Source organism: Stegodyphus dumicola, chromosome 2 (assembly GCF_044657685.1).
Source record: "Stegodyphus dumicola isolate Sdum_Otavi_A_Nest chromosome 2, ASM4465768v1".
NCBI classification, from domain to species: Eukaryota; Metazoa; Arthropoda; class Arachnida; order Araneae; family Eresidae; genus Stegodyphus; species Stegodyphus dumicola.
In genome coordinates, this window is record NC_140769.1 from 150,919,603 (window position 1) to 150,943,976 (window position 24,374).

The 24,374-nt window shown below is 34.4% G+C and overlaps 1 protein-coding gene across 9 annotated transcripts in view; it reads right to left on the reverse strand.

The window, feature by feature from the left end:
• LOC118205930 (uncharacterized) overlaps positions 1-24,374 on the reverse strand; it is a 589,509-nt gene that overhangs the window by 143,772 nt on the left and 421,363 nt on the right. For all 9 annotated transcript variants that reach the window (XR_015039606.1, XR_015039604.1, XR_015039603.1 and 6 more), the window contains exon 2: positions 15,676-15,909. Coding sequence is in view for 2 of the 9 variants with exons in the window: in XM_085811268.1 (XP_085667394.1) it covers positions 15,676-15,909 (234 nt within the window). In the remaining 7 variants the exon portion in view is untranslated. The remainder of the gene's footprint in view (positions 1-15,675; positions 15,910-24,374) is intronic.

The window sequence follows — 24,374 nt, forward strand, 5'->3', positions numbered from 1 at the left end:
GTTTACAGGACTACCTCTTTTAATTCTTTAACAGAGTCTACAGTTTGAATTTTTCTTTTTTACTTTTCAAATGGTAAAATTTTTACAACTTGTTTTTGAAAAATGTATCATATTTCTCTTTTCAATTTTATTGTGTTAGAAAGCTAAGACAAACAGGGAAAAGAGATAATTCAATGAGACTCTTATTTCTACTAATTCATTGATTAAGTAATACGCTTTCGAGTCTCAGTGAATTAATTGTAACGAAATTTACCTTGGCTCTCTTATTAATCGACCAATTATGGAGCTTCTAAACTCTTTTCCCTTGACAAGTTCTGTTATGAAGCTCCAAACAGGGGAGATTAATTATTGCAACATGCCTTTCTTCCTTGTTTATGTCTTAGTATCTTAGATTTTTACTTTTGTGTAGTTAAATGTTTTAATTTCCTGGGTAAAATTCATGTCTTCTTACTGATGAGTTGGATCTAACATTATTGAAGTAATTAAATTTAGTAGCACTTTGCGCTAATTTCTTACTTTAAGTACATACGTACTTCCTTTTTACCTCGTTGATTGCTTATATTTTCTTAGCCCAAAGAAGCATTCATAAGCAATTTTCATTTTATTATCTATTTATGCTGTTAAATTAACTTTGTCATTAAATATAGTGCCAAGGTATTTAAATTCCTCAACCTTTTGAAAAATAACGCCGTTAATGCACATTGGGTTGGATAATTTACCAACCCAATGTGCAATCAATTATTCTTTACAATGTAAATATAATGTCCTTTGGGAAATCTGGAGGTTCCAATACAGACCAAATTGATTACTTTTCTTGTGCCAAATGAAATTTACTTAAAACATAAGTTTAGTTAGTCAAACTTGTAGAGTACCTCACTTTGGAATTCTAATTAAGTTAATGTTGGAAGTGAGGAATCTAAGAACTGATAAGCGAATAATCTCTTGCGTTCGGTGACAAGAAACAACAAGGGTAACTAACCCTTTATTATTCCAATAAGATTTAACAAAACTCCGCCTGGGAGTGTACAAGCAAAGCCCGCACTTGGACTTGAGCTAAAAAGACTAAGAATTAAACTAAAACTAAGATTAACTAAAAGAAGTATAGCCGAAGCTATAAAGGTTCAATTTGAGTTGGCCCCTTAACTTATTTTACTACGAAGCTTAGCAAGGGCCTGAGTACGGCCGAGCGTAATAACAGCTTTGAGAGAGAGAGTGACCAAAAAGGCAGACGCGTGTAAATCAGAAACTCTGATTCTCTCTGCCTCAGTAAGTAACTTCGTGGTTTAAATACCGCTCCTCCTCATTAAATATTCAGCAAATTCCAAAACTACGCTCTGGCCGGAAGTAGTAGGTTGAAGTTAAGAATTTGACAGGAAAGGAACTTTAACTTAAAATTTAACTGTTAATAAAATTAATATAATCCTTACAAACTAATTTAAGCAATTTGAATCTTAAATTTTTCTCTCCATAATATTCTTTAAAACTTCATAAAATTTCGTTTCATTCACGGTAAAATTTATTTATGCATCTTCAGATAAATAAATAAACTTGGCCTGTACTAATAATGTTTAGACGAAAGTAACGGCTTCCACCAAATCTTGCGATATTTTCTATGAACTGGATTTACATATTTAACTATGGCAACGTGAAATTAATTTTGAGCGATTACAACGTCTATCTTTGTTTAACGAAACATTAACGATGACCGATGCTTATACATTTAAAAATTGCAATTACGTTACAATAAGAATTAGCATGCTACAGAAAATTCTGTCGGCAAAAATTTTAATACGGCTTACCAGTATTTTTCAGACATTATATGACAAATTTTGTCACATTTCAGTTCAATAAAAATGATTGTTTTAACAAACGAATGATTTTTAGTAGCATAAAAATGATTGTTTTAACAAACGAATGATTTTTAGTAGCATAAAAATGATTGTTTTAACAAACGAATGATTTTTAGTAGCATAAAAATGATTGTTTTAACAAACGAATGATTTTTAGTAGCATAAAAATGATTGTTTTAACAAACGAATGATTTTTAGTAGCATAAAAATGATTGTTTTAACAAACGAATGATTTTTAGTAGCATAAAAATGATTGTTTTAACAAACGAATGATTTTTAGTAGCATAAAAATGATTGTTTTAACAAACGAACGATTTTTAGTAGCATAAAAATGATTGTTTTAACAAACGAACGATTTTTAGTAGCATAAAAATGATTGTTTTAACAAACGAATGATTTTTAGTAGCATAAAAATGATTGTTTTAACAAACGAATGATTTTTAGTAGCATAAAAATGATTGTTTTAACAAACGAATGATTTTTAGTAGCATAAAAATGATTGTTTTAACAAACGAATGATTTTTAGTAGCATAAAAATGATTGTTTTAACAAACGAATGATTTTTAGTAGCATAAAAATGATTGTTTTAACAAACGAATGATTTTTAGTAGCATAAAAATGATTGTTTTAACAAACGAATGATTTTTAGTAGCATAAAAATGATTGTTTTAACAAACGAATGATTTTTAGTAGCATAAAAATGATTGTTTTAACAAACTTTGGTAAAAGCAATGCACTGAATGTTCGAAAAAAGTAGCTCCTTATTCCCCCTCCCCCACACACTTTTTACCCTATACGTGCATTTTTAATCGCAGATTTTCTCAAAGGACGATAATTTTATGGGAATATTCAGCTCTGAAATTTTGTATAACCTAATTTTTTGAATGCTCCGTAAAACAAACATTTGAGTGACGATACGTCCATTACGCTTTTAATAATTAAAACATAAATAGTTTCATACTTCTGTACGTTAAATTTGTGAGAATATCAGTACTCAATAGTTTCATGGGGTCAGGTGTAAAATTAATTACAAGCGCTGTTTTACCGAAATAATCATTAATAGGGGGGAATGCTTTGGAATTTTACCTCAAATCCATTAGAAATTGCTTAGCAATGCGTTCTGAAACGTGATCTAAATCGGTAAATTTTAAATCTTTCCAAATTTTCCACGTAAAGGTAAGGGGGAATGTGCATCAATAAATTCAATAATTTATTAAGGTGAACAGCCACTAGGTTATTTTGTAGCAGGAGACGTGAAAAATGTGCAGAGCCCTCGTGAATCTAGAATCTCTCGAATACGCGTCAAGTGTGCATCCAATTACACCACGAAGGCATGCGATAGGAGAAATACCTTATAAAGGCCTAATGAACGTTTCGTTAACTAAGCTTTTTAATCTGTGGGGAAACCACATAAAATTAAAATTTTATATTTATACAGTCCCATTTCTGTACATTTACATAGAATACTCTCCTCATTCCGTGTTTAGTTTTAGATACTTTTCAAATGGACGTACATATCTCGAAACAATTATTGAAAAAGCTTTTAAATGCCTTTTTGGGAGCTCCAGTTGTCCCAGGCCCGAAAAATTATCAATCTTTCTTATTCTACATGGCGGAAAAAAGAAATATTCAATGCACAGCACAAGAAATTTTAAGCAAATTACAAGAAATACATAGTGTACAGAAAATCTCCAGAAAGAAATATCTAAGTAAATTTAATCAGAACTTAAGCATCTGCCGTTATAAGCCTTAGAATACGGGATCACAATGCTGTCTTAAAAATGGAGACTGTTACAGAAAGTACGGAACGAAGTAAATTCTGTTAAAATGAGCTTCTCAGTGCTTCAAGAAACCGGCTGCACGTTGTTCGTCTTGTGGAAATACTATATTAAAAATTAATCGGATGTCAAATTTCTGTGATCTTCTCAATCTTAACTGTCGAAGCTGTTACACTTAACTTGTAACTACAAGAAAAACACTACACTAAAACAAAGTGCTCCTAAGACCATTCAATATGCATCTGAACACAAGTTTTATCCTTAACCTTATTCAAAGAAAGAAAGAAACGTTGTGTGTTTCATTTTTGTCACGATTCCATTTCGTGCACAATTTTTCTGCACGAAATGCAACTGAAAATAATCTTATATTTTGCCAAAATTTTTGGACTAGGCAAAAACATCTTTTCATTTTGTCTTCCCTTTCCAACTAATACCTCTATTCTTCAACAATCGCTTCGATTTCATCTCAGTTACAAATAACTTCGCCTCAGAGATATTCATCTTAAGAAGACCGACTTAGTAGAGGAAAAAAATTGGTGGTGGTGGGGGGTAGGTCTGGATGAGACATGCAAATCGATTGGAGATTCAGATATTTTCCTTTCTGAAGCAAAATAGTAAGCAATCGGAGAAAAAGCATCATATTTAAATCATGACGGGAAAATAATATTTTAAGTATAAAACTGAATAAAATAAGGACATTAATTCTGCTGTCGGGAAAGCTTTCAAATTAGTTCGCCTTTCTATTTTGAATGCACACGGTAAATTTCTCTTTTATCTCTAGATATTCGAAATAATCTGTCATATAAGTGGGTTAAAAAAGTGAGAAAAGCATTTCGAAAGTTACTGATCACCTCCAAGCTGCCTACAAGAAATAGAGGAAATGGAATATAGCAATTTATAGAGACTAGTTTCGAAAATGCTGTCCCTGTAGTGGAAGTAGAAAAGTGGTACGGTTGCTATCATATTAGCACTTTTAAAATGACGCCAAATAATTCCTGAAATTACTCACGGAAAATCCGATTTTGTTTAGTAGCGAAAAGCTGCCGGATGGTAGGATCAACAAATTAGTTCCAGACAGCTATATGTTTTAGAAATCTATCTCCGCTTTTAAACTTTGGAGGAAATCTTGAAAGAACTTGCTGTTTTCTAAATGTAGCCCGTCAAAAGTTTTATGTTTATTATAAATGCAATCACAGTGCAGTTTATGATACGTAAGCATTATCAGTAACTTCCGGATGTAATAATCCAAGTCTATTTTGAATTAATTATTTTGAAGACACTTCTATGTCCATCAACATACAAGATGTGATAATTTAATAAGCGAAATGATCGTGAATAATTCAAAGAACTGTATCCAAATCACGTGAATATTCGTGTTTGAATATATTTTATTTCATATGCGCATAAATTTCCAGCTAATAGAGAAGCGTTAATAACCGGAAAGGAAAGAGATTTCGCGCGTGCCGACTGCCGTAAAAATTGACGATCGCAGCTTGTAGAATAACACCACCAAATGCCTTATGAAAATCGGAAAACGCGCTATTGGAACGGAACAAAAAAACTGTTGAAAGACGCATATGCCGAAGATATGACAATACTGTCCGTGTTAGAGTAGCGAAAGAGAAGATGGACAAGAAGAGCTGCCGGATAAACGGATATATATATAAAAAAAAAAGGTTTTAGTTTAGTTGATTATAGCAAAGCACACTGCACACTACTAAGGGAAGGAATGACTTTGTGGATGGCCTTTTTAAGGTGAACTGGCCCATATACATGTTACATATTAAGAAAACCATGAAGACATGCCATCCAAAAGGATTTCTTACTTGAGAGATTACGAATACATAATTACGGTATTAATTTTTAAATACATTAATTATTTAAACGATAAATATACAAAAATAAGGAAATTACATTTCATCGGTACTACTACATGAAGGAAGTTAATATTTATCTCTAGTTTTTTTGCAGCATTAATATTACAGTTTTTAATGTCTCGGTGTGTATAATGGTGATTCGTATTTGTATCTGTTTCGATCTATTAGTGTTGTGTTATTTATTAGTATTAGATATTCATTAAATGTTTACCTCGTAGTAAATATGCTTGAAATGTCTTATGCGTAGAGATTGTATTCTCAGAGCGTATAACAGTGTCATTCATTTGTGTACGTTTGGTGTCATACTATATGTTAGCATTTCCGTTGTATTATACGGTCACCTCACAGTGCCAATGTTTGAAATCCCTTATGCATAGAATTTGTATGTTACGTTAATATTGTTACGCAGTTGTGTTCAGTTTGGTTTGGCTTATTAATTACATGCCTAAGGGTTCGAAGGTAACATGCCTACAGGAAGGAATGGTTTCGTGGAGGACTTTTCAAGGGAAATTGGCTGTCACACAAGTTACAAAAGGGAGAAACCATGAAAACGCGCATGCGGCAACCTGTTCGCCTGAAATCGAATCCAGGTCGGAACTTCCAGTGCTCAGCGATTCTACTGCTTAGCTGCTGGTGGGCTCTCCGAAACAACGATAGATAGATTAATATCAACAAAGTGCGAGATACGATACAATCCAACAAATGATTAAACATGAGACAGACGAATGAAGAATTCCATATCAACAGAGAAAAAGTTAAGAGGATAATTTTAGCTAAAGAGCTGAATTCGGTTATTTACACGAAGGATTTGCCTCAAGGAAGGGCTGACTTAATGGAAGACTTTTTTAAGGAAAGTTGGATCGTATTCATGCATCACATGGGGAAAACTACAAAAACTGCTCCCGTTCAGCCAGTCAGCTCATTCGGATTTGAACCACGGTCGAACCACCAGTGGTCAGCGTTCTCACTGCTTGGCCATTAGTGAACTGATAAACTCGTAATCAGAAAGGTTTCTGTGAGATCACAACAAGCACGCACACGTATACACATAGTACGTTCCTTGTAAGGTACGTTTTAGTCAAAAAATGCATTATCGAATTAGATCATCTTCCCTACACAGTCAAAAGTCGTTAATCCGGACTCGTCGGGACTTCGGCGACTCCGGATTATAGATCATCAGTTTAAATCCGGTAAGATGGCATGCAGAAATTATAAAATTAAAAATATGAAACCGTAATTTAGGAAATAAAAAACAATTAGGATCTAAAGGGTATCAAAATTTACATAAAAAAGCTTAATATTTATTTGTTTATTTTATTAAACATTTCTTTCAATGTAAGTTGTTTAAGTTGCTTCGTTTTTTACGTGATAATACATTCTCTTTAATTCTATAAACAGACATAATTTCTTGTTCAGTTACAAAGTTCCGCTGTTCAAGTCCTATAACTGCTGTGTCTACCGACTAATTTGTCAATCGAAATATTTTCGTTTTCAATAACCTCTGTCACTTTTTTCGCTATCGGAAGCGAATTATAATGACGAGGAATTTGATTTAAATCATATCAAAGACGGAGTACATCGAGATGAAATACTACATTTAGTAAGGAATTATAAGCCAAATAAAATAAAAACATCTGCCCTGAAGATAAGGATAGTGCTGACAGATCAACTTCCAATTCATTGTGCGCCCGCCGCGGCGTTAAAGATAAACAAAGTTTAGATAAACAAACGTTAAAGTTTAGATAAACAAAGGATATGTCTTTATCCATTTTTTGCAGCAATTCCACTTTTTGTTTAATGAACTTCGAAATATACTTTCGCTTTGTAAATCATTTACATATTAGTAAATGTATATCAGAAATTCTATTTGACATAATCGAAAGTTCAAGTTTACTTTTATAAAATTGCTCTAACAGTTTGCAAAAAATAATAAGACGGATCAATTCGAAGATTAAGGAACAACGCAATCTGCAACATTAACTGAAATAGATAATTAGATAATTTTAGCTTACCTTATACCGTCGTAAACGCGCACAAGCTTATTCGCAGCCGTAAAGGTCTTACGCGCATGCGTCAACGCGACGCATGCGCAGAAAGTTTGTAGCTTTGAGGTCCGGATTATAGATCATTCCGGATTATGGGTGTCCGAATTAACGACTTTTGACTGTATAAGCCTAATTTCAGGGTTTACTATATTAAACCAAAGAGACCACACGTTAAGCCGGTAAACATCAAGCAACAATTTCAGGTTTTATCACCTTTTCGCAAAGGTATCGCTTTAAGAAACATCTATAATATCTAAAAGAAAATAAAGTGCATAAACCCCAGTGCTTTGACACTACCTCCGATACTGAGTTTAAACAACTCCTTAAGGGCAAGACAATATGAGGCAACAGAAAACGTGATAAATCTTTAGTACTACATTATAGAGCACGTGCAATCCATCATTTTTAGTGGAAAAGAAAGTGAAGGGAGAATCACACTCTTATGTACTAGAAAAGATTTGAGCGAACGAAAAGCACCCTTTCGTTCTTTTCACTAACAAGAATCCCATAATTCTTCTCGTGGACACCAGATACTTGAAATTCTTTTCAAAGAAATTCCAATGGATATTGCATCCGGGCATTCACTACACATTCTCGAATAACAGGAGAACATCAGTTTGCGCAAGTTAAAAAATACATTCCATTCAACATCATGAATATAAACTACAAAATAATTTATTTTAGAGTTCATTCAAAATTAGGAATTTAAAAACACCTAGTCGATAACAATTTTGATAAATAATTTATTCTAAGACTGGCCATCAGCTATACAAAAACGCTCCTTTTTCTATAAAATTACAGATGTATACCCCAATAATTTGAACCATTCAATCTGAAGATTCCTAAACTTGTTTAAAATCCTCGGCTCACTTATAAAAACTTTAGGTTCTCCATCAAAAGAAAAACAAGTAAAAATGAACAAAACAAATTGTAACGAATTATTCCTCCTAATAAAATCGGACATTTATATCTAACCCTAAAAAATAAGGCAAAAACAGGGGTTTAATAACAGCCACCCAAAATGTGACACTCTGGGGAATGAGAACAGAAACGATTATAAATTTTCCAGCGAGCCTTCTCAAAGTTCCCTTTCTTTTTCCCTTTTCCGACCGTTAATTCCTCGCTCCGGCGAACAAGCTACAGAGTATGGGATTCAACCGTTATTTTATTACCTTGATTTACTTAACAAATTTTTATTTTTATTTTAGTCTAGTTTAAATTCGTAAAAAGAAAATTAAGTGGTACATTATGAAGTCTTACAATCAAGAAAAAGAATATGAAGACCTTTTAGCATTTGGTTTTTAGTCAAGTTCCAATATTTCACGTAGTGGGAGAAGAAAAACTCTAAAAAATTCGAATATTTTAATAATGGAAGAGATTAATGAAAGATTCATTTTATGCCTGTTGTTTTTCTAAAAAAAATGAATGTACACACACGAATATTTGGAGCTGTCAACACAATTCAGAAAACCGGTTTTTGTTTCGAATTTTGAAGAGTCTATGCCTAAATATTTCATATATTTAAGGAGATAAGCAAAACTTTTAATTAAAATGATAATTGATCTATTGAAATACTTGGTCATTGTAAACTTTTCGTTTATAATATTTCTGGAGTTTCCGCTCTGTTAAAACTATTAGATCGTTCCTCTGGATTACGACAAGTAACGTAACATACTTTAATTTTCGGAATACATGCATGAATATAACAGACGATTTCCTGTTCTTGAATGATAGCAAAAATATCATTTTCTAGGAGTACTGCAATCCATTCACGAAAAGCCTCTTGCAGTTCCTCGTTGTTGGCGAGCAGTCAACTAAGCAGGTTTCCCATCTAATAGAAAAATGCTCAGTCCGATGCAACAATTCCTGGCATCCTACTGTTTCTGAAAGTCAGTAAATCCTCTGGTGCACCTACTGAGCGTAGAATTACTCTGCTAACCCCTGTTTCCCGTCGTACCACATCGAATCTAATGCTTCCATTTTTCAGCGTTAAGCTGCACACCTGCTGCACGCCTCACTAGTGATCCACCACTGCTCGTTATTTCACTACACTTTCATGTTAGAGTTTCTAACAGAGTTAAATACTTCACGTATTCAGCATTATTAAGCTAGAAGCAGTATTAAGTTGGACACCTGCTGTACCACACAAGTGATCTACCACTGATTATTATTTCACTGTATTTTCATGTTGGTGTTCCTAACAGAGTTAAATATAGAGCATCGAGCAGAAGCTTGCTCACCATATACAGCCACCAGTTGCTTATAAATTTCAGTCCTTTTTTCCAAAGAAATCATACAGTTCACTTTTGACGATATGTAGTGGCAAATGATGATGATACTCCACATATACATTTGTCTACTATCTTTAGCAGCAAAGATTACGTTAGGCTCCGTTCAGAGGGTGGTATAAATGTCATAGAGGCAAAATGTGGGAATTCTGTTCACACCTGCAAGACAGGGTCTAAGCCGTAGCTAATTAGAGAAGCTAAATTTGCGCATGCGTGGATGCGTCTACAGCTTCCTCGCTGTGTTTTCCCACTCAATAGGTTTCGCGCATTCCCTCTGATTGTTCGACTCTTATACTAAGTCGGCAAAAAGTTGAAAATTCCGAACTTTAGGCCGAAACCCCTAAACTTGCTTTTGTAATGTAGCAAGGTTCAACTAGCAACGAAGTTCGGCTTAAACCAGTTATGACATTTTTACCACAGTCTGAAGAGCCTTATGACTCACTACTGCTCTTAAGGTGGAGCTACACGAGCCATCTCAAAGCAAAATATTGAAGTCATAAACACCATCTAAAACAAATACTGCCATGATGTTTGATGTTCCACTGTTTGCTGCACCGGAACAGCAACACGAGTCCAAAGCATTATCGAATGTCCTTGCATTAAAAAAAATATTAACCGTTTCCCTTTGTAAAATGATTGGAGACTTTTTCTAAAACGTTTCTGAGAACCAAATACTAATAGATCAGGTTTGGATGATGCAACGGGCCTCTTTAAAATTCCAAACATTGGATAAAAGTGAAATTCATTTACAGTTAAAGTAATTTGGTGCTATAAAAAGTTTTATAAAAATTTTCCAAATACAAAAAAGGCGAAATTTTTTACATGGAACTAATAGCCATTTTGTGACTCACTGTATGTGAAAAGGTTTAGGACAAAGGAAGGAAAAATTTATTCAGTTAAAATCACTTTAAGTAATTCAGCAATCATTTTAAGAATTGTCATAGTTTGTAAAAGAAATTACATAAAAATTAGAAGCCGATGCATATCAACTTAAAAAATAAAAGTACATAATGCCAGTTGTATTGGCCATAAACAAATCGATTCTTTTATCTAAGCGATTTCGCTGAATGTAACATATATTTGAATATTTAAGCATCTAAAACACTTCACTGAAATTTATAGGAGGGAAAAAACATTGTTAGGATTTACGAATTCTATAACAAAATCCAATTTAGCCTTTAAAAACGACGGTAAGTTATAACCATATATTTTAAGAGGAATCTTCGACTAAACATTTTAAGGAATTTTGGAACGTTACAAATAAATTCAGTTTTTCAGAGAACATGTTTTATTCATTACATTTGTTATAAAAGGCTATACTAAAAATTATAAGGCAGGATTATAAAATAAAGTGAATGAGTTTGAATCATTTGTTGATTCTCAGGGGGGGGAAGGCTTGCTATTATGTATATTGATGGCCTTTTGGATACAAAGCACTTTTTATTTAAGTAAGTGTGTCGTTGGATTTTCTGTTTCAGACAACTTTCTCTCAAAAAACCTTGAATGTATCAAAAACAAAAGTTTTCTGCAAAACGTCACGGACTACCGAATCAAATATAAACTACTTTTCATCGATTTTAATACATTAATTATGTGAGCAGTTCACTTTAACCGTTAGTCAGTTATGTTAGTTTTAATTAGTTATGTGGGCTTTGCACGCAGCTACATTCTTTCCGGATGTAAGTTCCAAAAACACTTTCATACAGAAGTGACATTTCTCACACAGCGTATTATTTTTTTTTTCTGTTAGTGCTTCAGGCTATCAAATATAGCTGCCATAAATATGCGACCTATATTTATCCAACTCCAACCGCCATCTTGGATTTCTTTGGACAAAACAAAATGGCTAAAGTACATATACAGTCTAGGTTATTTTGATATCTCTTTCTCACCTATGGTTCTAGAATTTTCAAAGTTGGGAAAAAGAGTTGGTTATTCGTTTCTCTCGTTCGCAGGTCCTTCGTTTCTCATGGGAAAACGCCCTAATGCCAAACTGGGATGCAAAAATTCGATTATACCATCTTAAAAGCTAACATAAATAGACAACCAAACTTTTATTTTTATCGTTTATTTTTTTATATTCTCGGGACTCAGGTGCGGCTTAGAAAGTTTTAAAAACATAAAATACCTATATAGAATAAAATATAATTTCCATTTATTCCATCTCTATTTTACAGAGCACAATTTTCTACGTACCGTAAACCTCTCATTGAACCCAACTCTTATAAAGTGAGCACTTTGAAAGCGAACGTATTCTACGAACATAGATTAAATAACTATACTGAACATCAACTTTATTTCTCTAAGACGACCACTTCACAGCAAGACAAAATTGTCTGAAAACGTGGATGGTCATGTCATAAACATACTTGACCGCTTCCAACTCTTTTGATTACACCGTAACATTTTGAAGAACATTAATTCTTTCTGAACTACTACCACTTAAGAATTCAGTTACTCAATGTTTACAGAAAGTGCAATACAATATAACATTAATTCATCTAATACTGATTACAAATGCATAAATTCTGGTATGTTTTGCAATCCTCTAATGTCCAAAATTTTGATAGACGTTAAGCGAATCATCGCGAAGTATAAAATAACAACTGAGCTTTGTTTATGGTATAGAAAACCCTTTATTTTAAACTAATTTAGAACAGAAGGCAAACCTGGTGCCTAGAAGCTTAGCCAAGACTATACAGATGAATTTTAAGTGAAATTGGCTCACAAGTCTAACCGGCGTGAAGATTCAATATCGACAATTATAATGCAAGGCAGAAGACTACAAATCTTATCTGAGCTAGCAACGTGGCCTCGAGAACACGCTCTGTCTTACAATCTAAAAACCTCATCTTAAATACAAGCGAACTAATTTGCATTCTGGCTTGGAAACGGAAGGAAGAAGTGACAGTAATGGTCTAAATCTTAAAATAACTGGTTAATTAGCATAAGATACATTTGGAGATATTACATTTTGACTTTTCAAATCCATCAAATGCCACAAAAAATTCAGGGCTTTTTTTTAATGTGAATTTAGTTTTTAACAAAACACTAACTATTGACATACCGTATACGATAAGCATTCGTTACAAGGCCTAAAATGATCCTATAAAGAATTTTATGTTTTTGTCTCTTTGCTTCTAAATACGTAGTTACATATAAGATTTTCGCGAATAAAAATAATTTAGATTTATTTAAAATATGGAACTTTATGCTAACACAAATGTTTCTGTAACGATATGCAAAAAAATACTTTTTAATTTGCAATTATTCAGGCAAATATTGTTAAAATTGGAACCATAAGTAATGCAGTTAGCAATATAAAAGCATAAGATTCAGAATATAGATGAAATTCCTTAATAATTCTCTGAGGATTTACTTTCATTACACCTTTTTCGCCTTTTCTACATGCTTGGTAATATTAAATTGCAATATAACTGCTGTACGTAGTCTCTCCAATAAATACGCAAACTGAGCTAGTAGGCTGACCCTTGAATTGTAATTCAACTATGTGGACTTGCTGCTCTGTTGGCAAGGGACCCACTGGAGCAGCAGTAACAGCTAGATCGTCGAGGCGAACGTACAGCTAACACCTGGGATTTCTTTTGTGGTGCTTTTTTTTTTTCCCTTGTCGACGACGGATATTAATGAACAAATGGAATAAATCAGTTTTTGGTGAGACTTGGAAAAAGCTCCCAGGAAATTAATGAAATGTTGAGAACTCTTTATGGAAATAAAGAACTGAAGAAAATAGCTCTTTTCAAGTGGATCAAGTGTTTCAGTGACAACCGTGAAGACTTCAAAGATGAGGCAAGGCCGGGACAACCGTCGACCTCCTGTGTTGGAAGACAATATTGAACGTGCGCGGTCCCCTGTGCTTCCGATCGTCAGTTAATTGCTAGGATGATTGCCGATCAACTGAATTAACTCTTTGAGGGGCAGGAAAAGGCAATTAACTTTTTCAGCAAAACTCTTGTTTTATTTACTATATCACGTGTTACAATAAAATTATTTGTGACAATTACTCATAAATTGTCGATTCGGCTGCGCTCCCGGAGTAGGATGGAGCAGAGAGTAGATGATTTCTGCCAGGAAGATAACACACTGTGAGGCTAAGGCCAGGTCAGTGGTCTTCCTTGGTGGTGATCACTCACTCACTCACATATTTTGTCCAAGACGCGTGAAAAAATGACCACTTCTGGTGGTTAGTGTCAGTGACCACCGCCCACAGAACAACACATCCCTACAAATCAGTCTCTATAGTACTCACGGAAACAGTTTTTCTTTTCCAAGCAGAGTGCAACTTTACATCTGCTGCATTCCCACACTGTTCTTACAGGCTTTTTCTTGGTGCTGCCGAGTGCATATCGACGTGATGTTGCCTTCGATGGCTGATGCTTATTTTCTTGAAGACGAATTGCTGCATCCACTACTGGCTTATGTTTCTTGATTGCCATTTAGTGAGCTACAAGGGAGCTGAGAAGGACCTAATGCTGCCCGAGTGGAAAAACTCAGGTCAAATTTCCGGTTTCCTTGAAAGGATCATCACGCGTGATGAATTATTAAAATGGTCATGCGGGAGTGGCACTGGGTACACGTAAAAAGGATAAAACGTGAAACGACAAGGTACCTGAAGAGCCTGATGTATGATGACTTCCAGCGATAATAACAATGGACATGGAGGTGGGATAAGTGTACTGCTGGAGTGTTTTGAAGGGGATAAGTTTGATGTACCCAAATTTTGAAAAGTAAAGTAAGTAGTGCTTATGACATCAGTTCCTGTATTTACTGGACAGACTATGTATCAAAATCGCTCAAGTATGACTGATAATCATAATGAATATTTAGACGGCACGTATTTTCTTGATAAAATTAGCAGTTTTAATCGATTTTACAGACATGTAGTTTCATTTCTTTATCAGTAGCTTTCTTAAGATTTTATGCGTTTTGTATTTACCAGCTTTCGCCATCGTATATGTAACAGAAAATCGGTTCCATGATGTGATAATAATATTGGCTACATTTATCTGCAAACAAATTTGTTAAGTTGCAAATTTCAGTATGAAGTTATTAACATTTTAATATTATTTTAAATAATACAATGCAGTATCAGATGCAATCTGCACAATGGCAGAGCATATCTGTCTATTCGAGACAAAAATACGCTCTAGATAAGTCTTTGTCAAACTGCTTCATGCACGGCTGAATGAATGGTCGGAAAATATGTGATAGTATTTTAACCTTCAGATAAAGTCACTGAAGTTTTTATCTTGTTTAAATACCGTGTTTTGAGAGACACTCAAAGTTAATACCTCATAAATTTTAAATTGAGCTGTTACGGCAAAAACTGCAAATGACCAGAAATTAAAATATGCATACAAGACTATGAGAAGATTTTTATTAATGACAATAACAACGTACAAAAATAGTTTTTAAATATTCCAGTGAAGTCAAATGGAATTTATAGAAAAACTTTTTATGTTCTTAAATCACCGCTATAAATCCATTTAAAATTTGCAGACGTATGAATGTGACTGCTTCCCTCACCCCCGCATTCACCTTACGTTTATAGAGTTACATTCATTTTGAGAACAGAAATTTCGAGATAAAAGAAAAAAAAATTAGCTTTGGCTCCTCATTCAATGGTCACATAAGATTTCCCCAAGCAGTGAAGACTACAATTTTATTTTTGTTCCCTAATTCTTATATTAAAAGTAGGGGAATACGTGTATGTATTAAAAAACTATTTAAAATGAAACAATTGCTTAAGTATTTCAAGCCAAGAAAAATTCGATATAGATATTTCAGCCGAGATTTCATTTTATCTCAACACTAACCTCCGATCTACTGTCATCCTAACTACTTTGAGGTCCGGCAGCACGACTTCCAGTTCCATGCGCCCCTCCAACAGTTCGTCGATGGCGCAATCCTCTCCTGGGGTGGTTGAGGGGGGCGGCCGGGGCGTCTCTCCATTGCCGCTGTTCTTCCGGTGCACGCTACCATTAGACAGGGAAGCCGGCTTAGGCACCACGGGGGGAGGAGGGGGCGGAGCCACTTTCTTCATTCGAGTACTGGAATAAAAGCAGATGTAATGAAGAACATAAAAAAAAATTGTTCAATTTTATATTTATTTTTGAAAAATTGCGATGCAATAAGATAAATAAAATTGATTTAATAAAATGGAAAAACATAACTATTATCAGAATATAAATTTAGCAGCTGTAAACAAGGGACCATTCCTTCATTTGATTTGTTCATTAAGTTTTTTTCAAGTATTTGAAGAAATTAACAGAAGAAAAAATAAACCAACTAAAGAGATACTTAAAAAAATTACTTTGGTCTTCTTGAAAAATAGCGTATTAATTTCTTGACTACTACAGTAATAAACATTTTGGCTGCACCAACGGAAATAATGCTGCACATGCACTTCAGTGAAATTGCACTTCTATTTCTTGCACATGATATAAAACATTCAATGAGATTAACCCTTTACATTCAAGAGGTGATTCTCGGTCACCACTCGGTTTGACGGGATAATTTGAGCAGCAGCAATGTTGCTTTGGGTAATATCGCCTTATGAAAGCATTCAACAATACATGCGTATAAAACGAAATCACCCTATATGCGGTCAGGTCGTAAATTTAGAACCCCTTTTATTCACGGGGGTGCTGAAAAGGAGGGGATAACCTTGCTCGTGGTCTTGAGAAAATGTGAGGATCGTTTAAACATCTAACTTCTCTACATTCAGTTTTTATACAGAGGAAAATGCAAATTGAATTCTTCGCATGAATGCAATTTTGTACAATGAAAATGCATTATTGAACTATAAATTGTAAGGCAAATAACATCTTTTTTTAAAGCCATAGGAGTAGAAAGACAGATATTTGTTACATCAAATATTGAGTTTTTCATTTCAAATGCTATGTTACATACATGTATGCGAAGTAGCTGAGTATCTGAGAAAATAGTCTTAGCCCAAATGGCCTTCAACCTTTTCACGTCTAAGGACTGTTTTTCAATAACATTGTGGTCGCTGCTTTTTGGTTAATTTTCTAATGACATATAAACATTAAATTTTTTTTTAAATTTGAGACTTATGAATAAAATAACGCATACTAGACAGCAGAAAATTCTTCAGAATGAAGTTAATACTGAAAAATACATTTATCCTATTATCCAATTTTATCCTACAACAAATCTTTTAAAAAGTGTGGAATTAGCAGTGCACTAGTTGGAAATAAGGATGGCATTGTGTTTTAGGAAAGTGGCAAATCTAGTTACAGTGACAACCTAAGTGAAAATAACTATGATTTTTAGCAACAAGCGATGACGAATTTCTGAGATTCTAAGAAACGCTGATGTATTTGCTGATTTTTTAAATGCAACAGTTCCGTTTTCGTTGTATGAAGTGTTATCATTAAAATAGGTACATAATCCTTTTTCTAAGTATTTTTTCCAAGTTTTAACCTGATAAATCACTGCGCGTCTTACAGGCCAGGAAATTGAGGTATAGTATAAATCGCCCTTCATTTCATATCAGTCCCGACGATTTCGATGAAAAAGGGTACCTTTTTAAAAACGAACTCCTTAACGAAGAAAAGCCGTTTTATGTAGAGCATAATGACTAAAAATACCGTCAAATTAAACAGTAATCTTGACTTAAATGCTTTTGTATGCATTTCTTGAATTGAATAATAAATGTAAATTTGTAATTTAAAAAAATGTATAATATTATATTTTATTTAGTTACATGCTAGTTATCTGTGTTATTACTTCGTTTCTCGTATAGACCACCCCCCTTCCCAGAAAAAAGCGTTTTGCTCCTCGATCGCAAAAATTTCTCGATTTTCCATTACTTACCAGTGGAATTTCCTAGTTTTCCCCCCAATAAAATTACAGCTCTGCGACAACAACTGAGTGAAATATTTGCAGCTATCTATACATAAATTGAATGTTTATTTAAAAATAAAATATTTCCTAATTTTTATATCCCTTTTCTAGTTTATATGAAATTTCAAAATTTAACGATATCAGTTAATGAAATACTTGCAAGTAATATAATGGTTCTGCGAAATATATTCTTGATTCCAAACCCTTACTGCTAGGCATCAGCCCATCACTACACGAATTAGATGTATATATATATTTGTAAAGAGCTTAGAAGCGCTACCTGCCGCCAGTTACCCACAGACTACTTGACGATAGAGAGAAGGAAAGCAGTGATGGAGATAGCAATAAGAGGTGTAAGCAGGCGGAAAATGGGAAAGCGACAATGATTCCGCAAAAAATAGAAAATTCAGAATGGATAACGTGCACAGAATTCGACGAAATACCGCAAAGAATACCATTTGTATTCAGCTAAAGAGCCGCAGGACAAAAAGTATCTTCAGACATAAAAGAATCATTAGACTTCTTTAAATTGGGTGTAAAATCATTTTAAGCTATAGCTGTAAGAAATTCACAAAATATGCAGAAAATCGTCTCGAGTTGCTAGTTTAACCCGGCTAAAAAGGCCTTGAGTTCAAAGGGTTAACATTATGCCCACGCAGCTCTAACAAGTCCCCCACACCTCTAGGAAATTTTAGAGGAAACCTGCTTTAAAATATCTGACATCGCATTTAATGAAACCACTTTTAGCAAAAGATTTCTAAATGCGTATGTTTACGACTAGCAAAAAGTAGCTGATGATTCTATAGTCGGTTTACATTCAGCCGAATGCTAATCACCCCTAAAAAAACCTGAATCATATGAAGACACTCCGTGAGTGTGTAAACTGCTATGAAAATTTAAATTTGAAAAACGTATGGCTTTTCGGTGCGAACCGTTCTTTTGACATTTTCTGCCGCTTAATTTTTGTTTATTTGAGCTACTTGAAAATTCCTCTTCGACAGCAGTTTACTGAGAAATACTACAAATACAGTCATATTCAGTCAGTCTCAAATGTGCAGAGAATTTGAACTTCAACCTTTATTTGTGTTTCGGAAAGTATTCGAATATTCTGTTAAAAAGACATGAGAATAATCTATCGTTAGGAATTTAAAGCTTTAATCGAAAATAAGTAATACTAGTATTTCAGAAAAATGCAAAGTATGAATCGTTGTAGGAATGTCATTAACAAGATTTGAAAACAATAGTCTGTCAACAACAGTATCTTTACAATGGAAATTTAATCTAGAAAAGCACATTAATTATATTCCTTTGGAGATTTTTTATATTAGAATGACAGATTATCGTCTGCCATGTTTTAAAAGACAATTTAATGCTTTGAAAGGAAAATTGCAATCAAAGAACTTCGTTCCCGCCCATGGCAACAAAGCTTTTGAGAATGGTGGTGTGGTGTATTTAATTATGGCAAAGCACACTAGGGCTATCTGCCTAAGAGGAGGGATGTCTTTCGTGGAGGACTTTCTAAGGGAAACTGGCTCGTATACACGTTACACATGGGGAAAACCACGAAAACACCCATGCAGCCAGCCCGTTCGCGGGATTCGAACCTCCGACCGAACTACCAGTGTTCAGCGACTTTACCGCTCGGCCGCTGGTGGGCGCTTTTGAGAATGTGAAAGTTTTTAATTACAATTTAATTAACATTTGTATTTCTACAAAACAAGTGAAATGAAGCAGAGAAGGCCAGTTCACCATTAAATGTTACGAATGAAATTATTCTGATAAAACATGTTTAATGTATTACTTTCGGTTGAAAATGAAAAATTTAGAATTAATGAACTAAAATTTCTCGTATACTGAGCATAAGTTTTCATTTAAGTATCATCCAATGACCAGGAGAAGTAAAAATACTTATTATAAGTAAATGTTACTTTAACTCAACTAAAATAATCAATGACATCGATAGGTTTCAAGGACATCGATAGGTTTAAAGTCCGAATAATTCGATTTTTCCTGAAAATTTCGCAGCAATCTTCAAAAATAAACAAAATCTAAAGCATCGGTAAACACTGAATATCTGTCTCTGGGAATAAAATAATTTGAAATTAATAAATAAAAATTAACTCATTGAAATATATACGCAATGAAAATTTTAGTACTTTCCGATTATCTGCAACCCTCATCGGCGACCCTCATCGAAAAAAATTGACGAAAAACGTTTGTTTCACTACCTTTATCGAGGATAGATTACTTTCGTATTCCTAAATAATAATGAAAAAGAGATATTTTATACAAAAAATAATAAATTTTACACAGAACCTAAAACTTTATAGTCTATATTTTTCATTTTTTACAGCTGATGCTGTTCAGTGAGATAACTCGTATAGATACAGCGGTACTATACGCGTGTACTCAAACACGTACATTTTATACGCATGCGTAGATTATCTTGTTACACGTCTGCTCGACAATAAGCAAAAAGCACTTCTACAGAATTTTAAACGGAGGCTGCGGATAACCAGAAAGTCCCCAAATTTCAGTTCTTGTTTTTTCTTCAATGATAAGGCACTGCTCAGGCATATTTACAGAATGCTGTTATATATTTACACTTTTTATACGTTACATCATTCTGTAACATTGTATGATATTAAGATATAAATACAGAAATTACTTTCATTCATGATTTGTAAATATTATATAGTTTACAATGGATTATATGAACGCATAATAGAAGTTAACAAGTGCTCCATACAACAAATGGTTTGGTTTATTTAATTACAGTAAAGCACTCGAGGGGTATCTGCCTGAGGGGAGGGATGTCTTCGTGGAGGACGTAACTGGCTAGGCATACACGTTAAAAATGAGGAAAACCACAAAAAAGGCCATGCAGCCAGCCCATTCGCCGGGATTCGTACCCTGAACGAACTACCAGTGTTCAGCGATTTGACCGCTCTACAGCTGGTGGACCCCATTAAACAAATGAAAAAAGTAACATTATATGAATATTTACACAAGATTACTAAATTAATAAAACTGACCTTAAACAAATCAGTGGTCGAAAAAAACTAATTAGGTAGCAGTTAAAAAAACAAATCTCGATCGAGGTAACAACCAGGCCACCCAACGATAAATGCTCTAGAAAATCAACGTAACTGCGAAGGAGAAACGGAAACTCAGCTTATAGCCGTTTCTGACGTCAACATATTAAATGTTACCCACAAAAGCTCTATACCTATAAGAAGCGATGGTTTCATGGAGGACTTCATAAAGAAAAGAGCTCATATTCACATTACATATGATAGCAACTCCAAAATGTCTGCACAATCCGGGTAAAAACTCTCAGTGCTCAGCGGTCATATATATTCGGCCACTGGTGGGTCGTCTATCGATCGAGGCGGCCGAATTATTTTAACAAATGATTTCTCAACTTCTTAGATAATGAAATAGGTTGATTTAGAAACATCCCTGGAATTCTGTCCCCATTTTTATTCCATTACCGGCTCTTCCCTGAAATATTAATGTTCGTTGACACCTGGCAATCAATCGAGCTGATGACAGCCTAAGAGTCAAAACTTTCATTCATATTAAATTCGAAGGAGCCACAGCAACATAATACCTAATAGACACAGCAACATAATACCTTCAGATAAATTGAATGCGTCCAATCCAAACACCCCAGAATGATTCCAGAAAGACATTCAATTTCATCGTCATTATTGCTGCCAATACCTATCTTGCACTTGAAGATAGTTATGTCAACCTTTAGAAATTGACAAAAGTTGGGTCGGCTAGGTAGATAACAACTTCAGTACGGAAACTATTACGTTGAAGGACTTTTCTGGGAAGAAAAGTTTTCTCATTTTGCTTTTTTTTTTCCCTTAATAGATATCGCTTTTCTCATCGTCTGTTTCGCCAGAGAAAGAAAAAGAAAACTACTTCACTAAAATTTCCGCCTTGACCACAGCTCGCAGAAGACAAATTAACCTGAAGAACTGAAGCACAAATCCGCAAACTGACAATGACTGAGTAATCCAAATTTCCGGATGCTAAAAATAAAATATGGAGCGCCAACAAACATTGCCTAACAACAATATCTAACGAAAAGACGAGATACCATCCAATCGGGAGCGATACTTCTGAAATTTTAGAAAATAAAAATAAAATGTGCGTTAAAAAAGCATATTTCGCTGAATTTATTAACACAACATGCCATTTGTATCATTGAATTTCATTGGCAGATTTAGATACAACAAAAAAACATAAGCGTTGTTTTGGGATGATGCCTTCGTCGAGGGTTTGCTACAGTCGCATCTGCTTTATACTTTAAAACAACAACCCTCCTTCACCACTAAAAAAAAAAAACAGAAATCGAAAATCTTGAAATTACAGTCTAATACCTCGTAGAGCTCATGCTACAAGTTTCGAAACATTTTTAACGAATTATAAGATTAAAAAGAATTTTCAATCTGATTTTAGCATGCATATTTCAGTTTACAACCCGAAACAATTTTACGCTAAGCTGTTACGGTAAGCCTATTAAACAAATGCGTTATTTATTCTATTGTAAACTGCGGCCATGCGGAGAATTATCCGCTTATTTACAAAAGATAGTTGTTCAAGGTATGCGATGCATTTTTTGGATCGGATTACCTGCACGCAAATATATCCTTCAAGAAGAAACGCATTTTTCTTCTTCTAGGACATGAAATCCGACGAAATGAAAATAAAAACTTGGAAGTTTACATATTGTGTTCTACGGGTTCGCGAATTTGGAGTAATTGATGATAACACTTCATGAAAAATCAAAACACAATTTATTCGCCATTATACACTATTACACAGGAAAGATACAAAGACACGTTTACACTCGTCGAAAAACTACGATAAACACCCTGAACAATTAGCAACGTAGCCTTCAGATTACAATGGCGAAGACATCTTCACTGCAAAGCACTAAGTACAGCTTCCGTCTTGGTCGATTGCTCTCAACCTAATCTCTGAACTCATACTGCTTTCTCCGAGAACAGGCAGGGTATATACAGCTTAACCAACCTTTCGAGTATATTCTCGAGGAAAACTGCTAAGAACGCGTTCTAGAATCTTCTCGTTCCGTCTACGGCAAATCGCCATTTTCTTGCTAAAACTAGAAACCCTGCCTTTTCTTGTCATTTTTCGACAACCATAACCCCGCACATTTCGCAACACTACAAGGTTGTTCAATAAGTTCGCGAAGCGACGCCATTTTCATATTTGTTCTTTCTTAGGAACACGTCAAAAGTTTCATTTCGATCTGTTAATTTATTCATTGTTTAACCGCCCTCTATACCTAATATGTGCCTTTTTTCAGGTATGGATAAAATTGAGCAACGTGCAGTTATCCAATTCTTTGTAAAGAAAAGTTTAAAGGCAATGGAAATTCATACCAAAATAGAAAATGTGTTGGGTGAATCTGCTCCTTCAAAAACAATGGTTTGTAAATGGGCTAGTTTATTAAAAAGTGGTCGTACCAGCTTTGAAGACGATCCGCGAGAGGGACGTCCAAAAACTGCATCAACATCGGAAATCATCGGAAAAGTACAAGATATGGTATTGGAAAACCGTCTATTGACTGAAACAGATTTAACAAAGGCTTTAGGCATTTCATTGGGCACAGTGAGTAATATTTTGAGTGTTAATTTGGGTTTCAAAAAACTCTGTGCAAAATGGGTGCCGCATTCTCTAACGATGGAACAAAAACACATTCGGATGTGACTTTGCCAGCAACATTTGGAGCGTTTTAAGAAAAATAAAAGCGACTTTTTCTATCGATTTATCACAATGGTTGAAACTTGGGTCTACCATCATGATCCTGAATCAAAACAGGAGGCTAAGGAGTGGTGTGAACCCAGCTCTTCGGCGCCGAAGCGAGTTCGTGTGCAAAAATCAGCCAAGAATGTGTTAGCATCAGTTTTTTGGGATGCGAAAGGAGTTTTGTTTATAGATTACCTTTAAACTGGCAAAACAATTAATTCGGATTATTATTGTAACTTTTTGAATCAATTAGACGAAAAAATTCGTGAAAGAAGACCCGGATTACAGAAGAAGAAAATCATTTTCCACCAAGATAACGCACCTGGCAGACAGCTCAAAAAACCATTGCTAAAATAATGAATTGAAGTACGAATTGTTGCAACATCCAGCCTATTCGCCAGATTAACTCCCTCCAACTTCTGGCTCTTCCCACACCTCAAACAATATCTCCGTAGAAACGATTTTCTTCAAAAGAAGAGGTAACAGCTGCCGTGGAGGGATATTTTGCAGAGATGCCGAAAAACCACTACAGTTAAAGGATCCATAAATTAGAAGACCGTTGGAATAAGTGTACCGAGGTTGAGGAAAACTACGTTGAAAAATAATGTCTTTTTTACAAATAAAAATTGGTTTCTTCATTTCCTTTCCGCGAACTTATTGAACAACCTGGTATTTATACGCGTTAATAATTTATTTCCTTGCAAATAAATTGATATTAAATGAGTGTTTGACTAAAGGAAACACCAATTATTTTTCATGCGTGGCCAAGGAGGAGAAAAGACGAGATGTAGCTGAGGACAGAAGGTTTCCTAGTAGAAGATGACACGAACATTTGAAGAATTACAAAATCATTTCATAA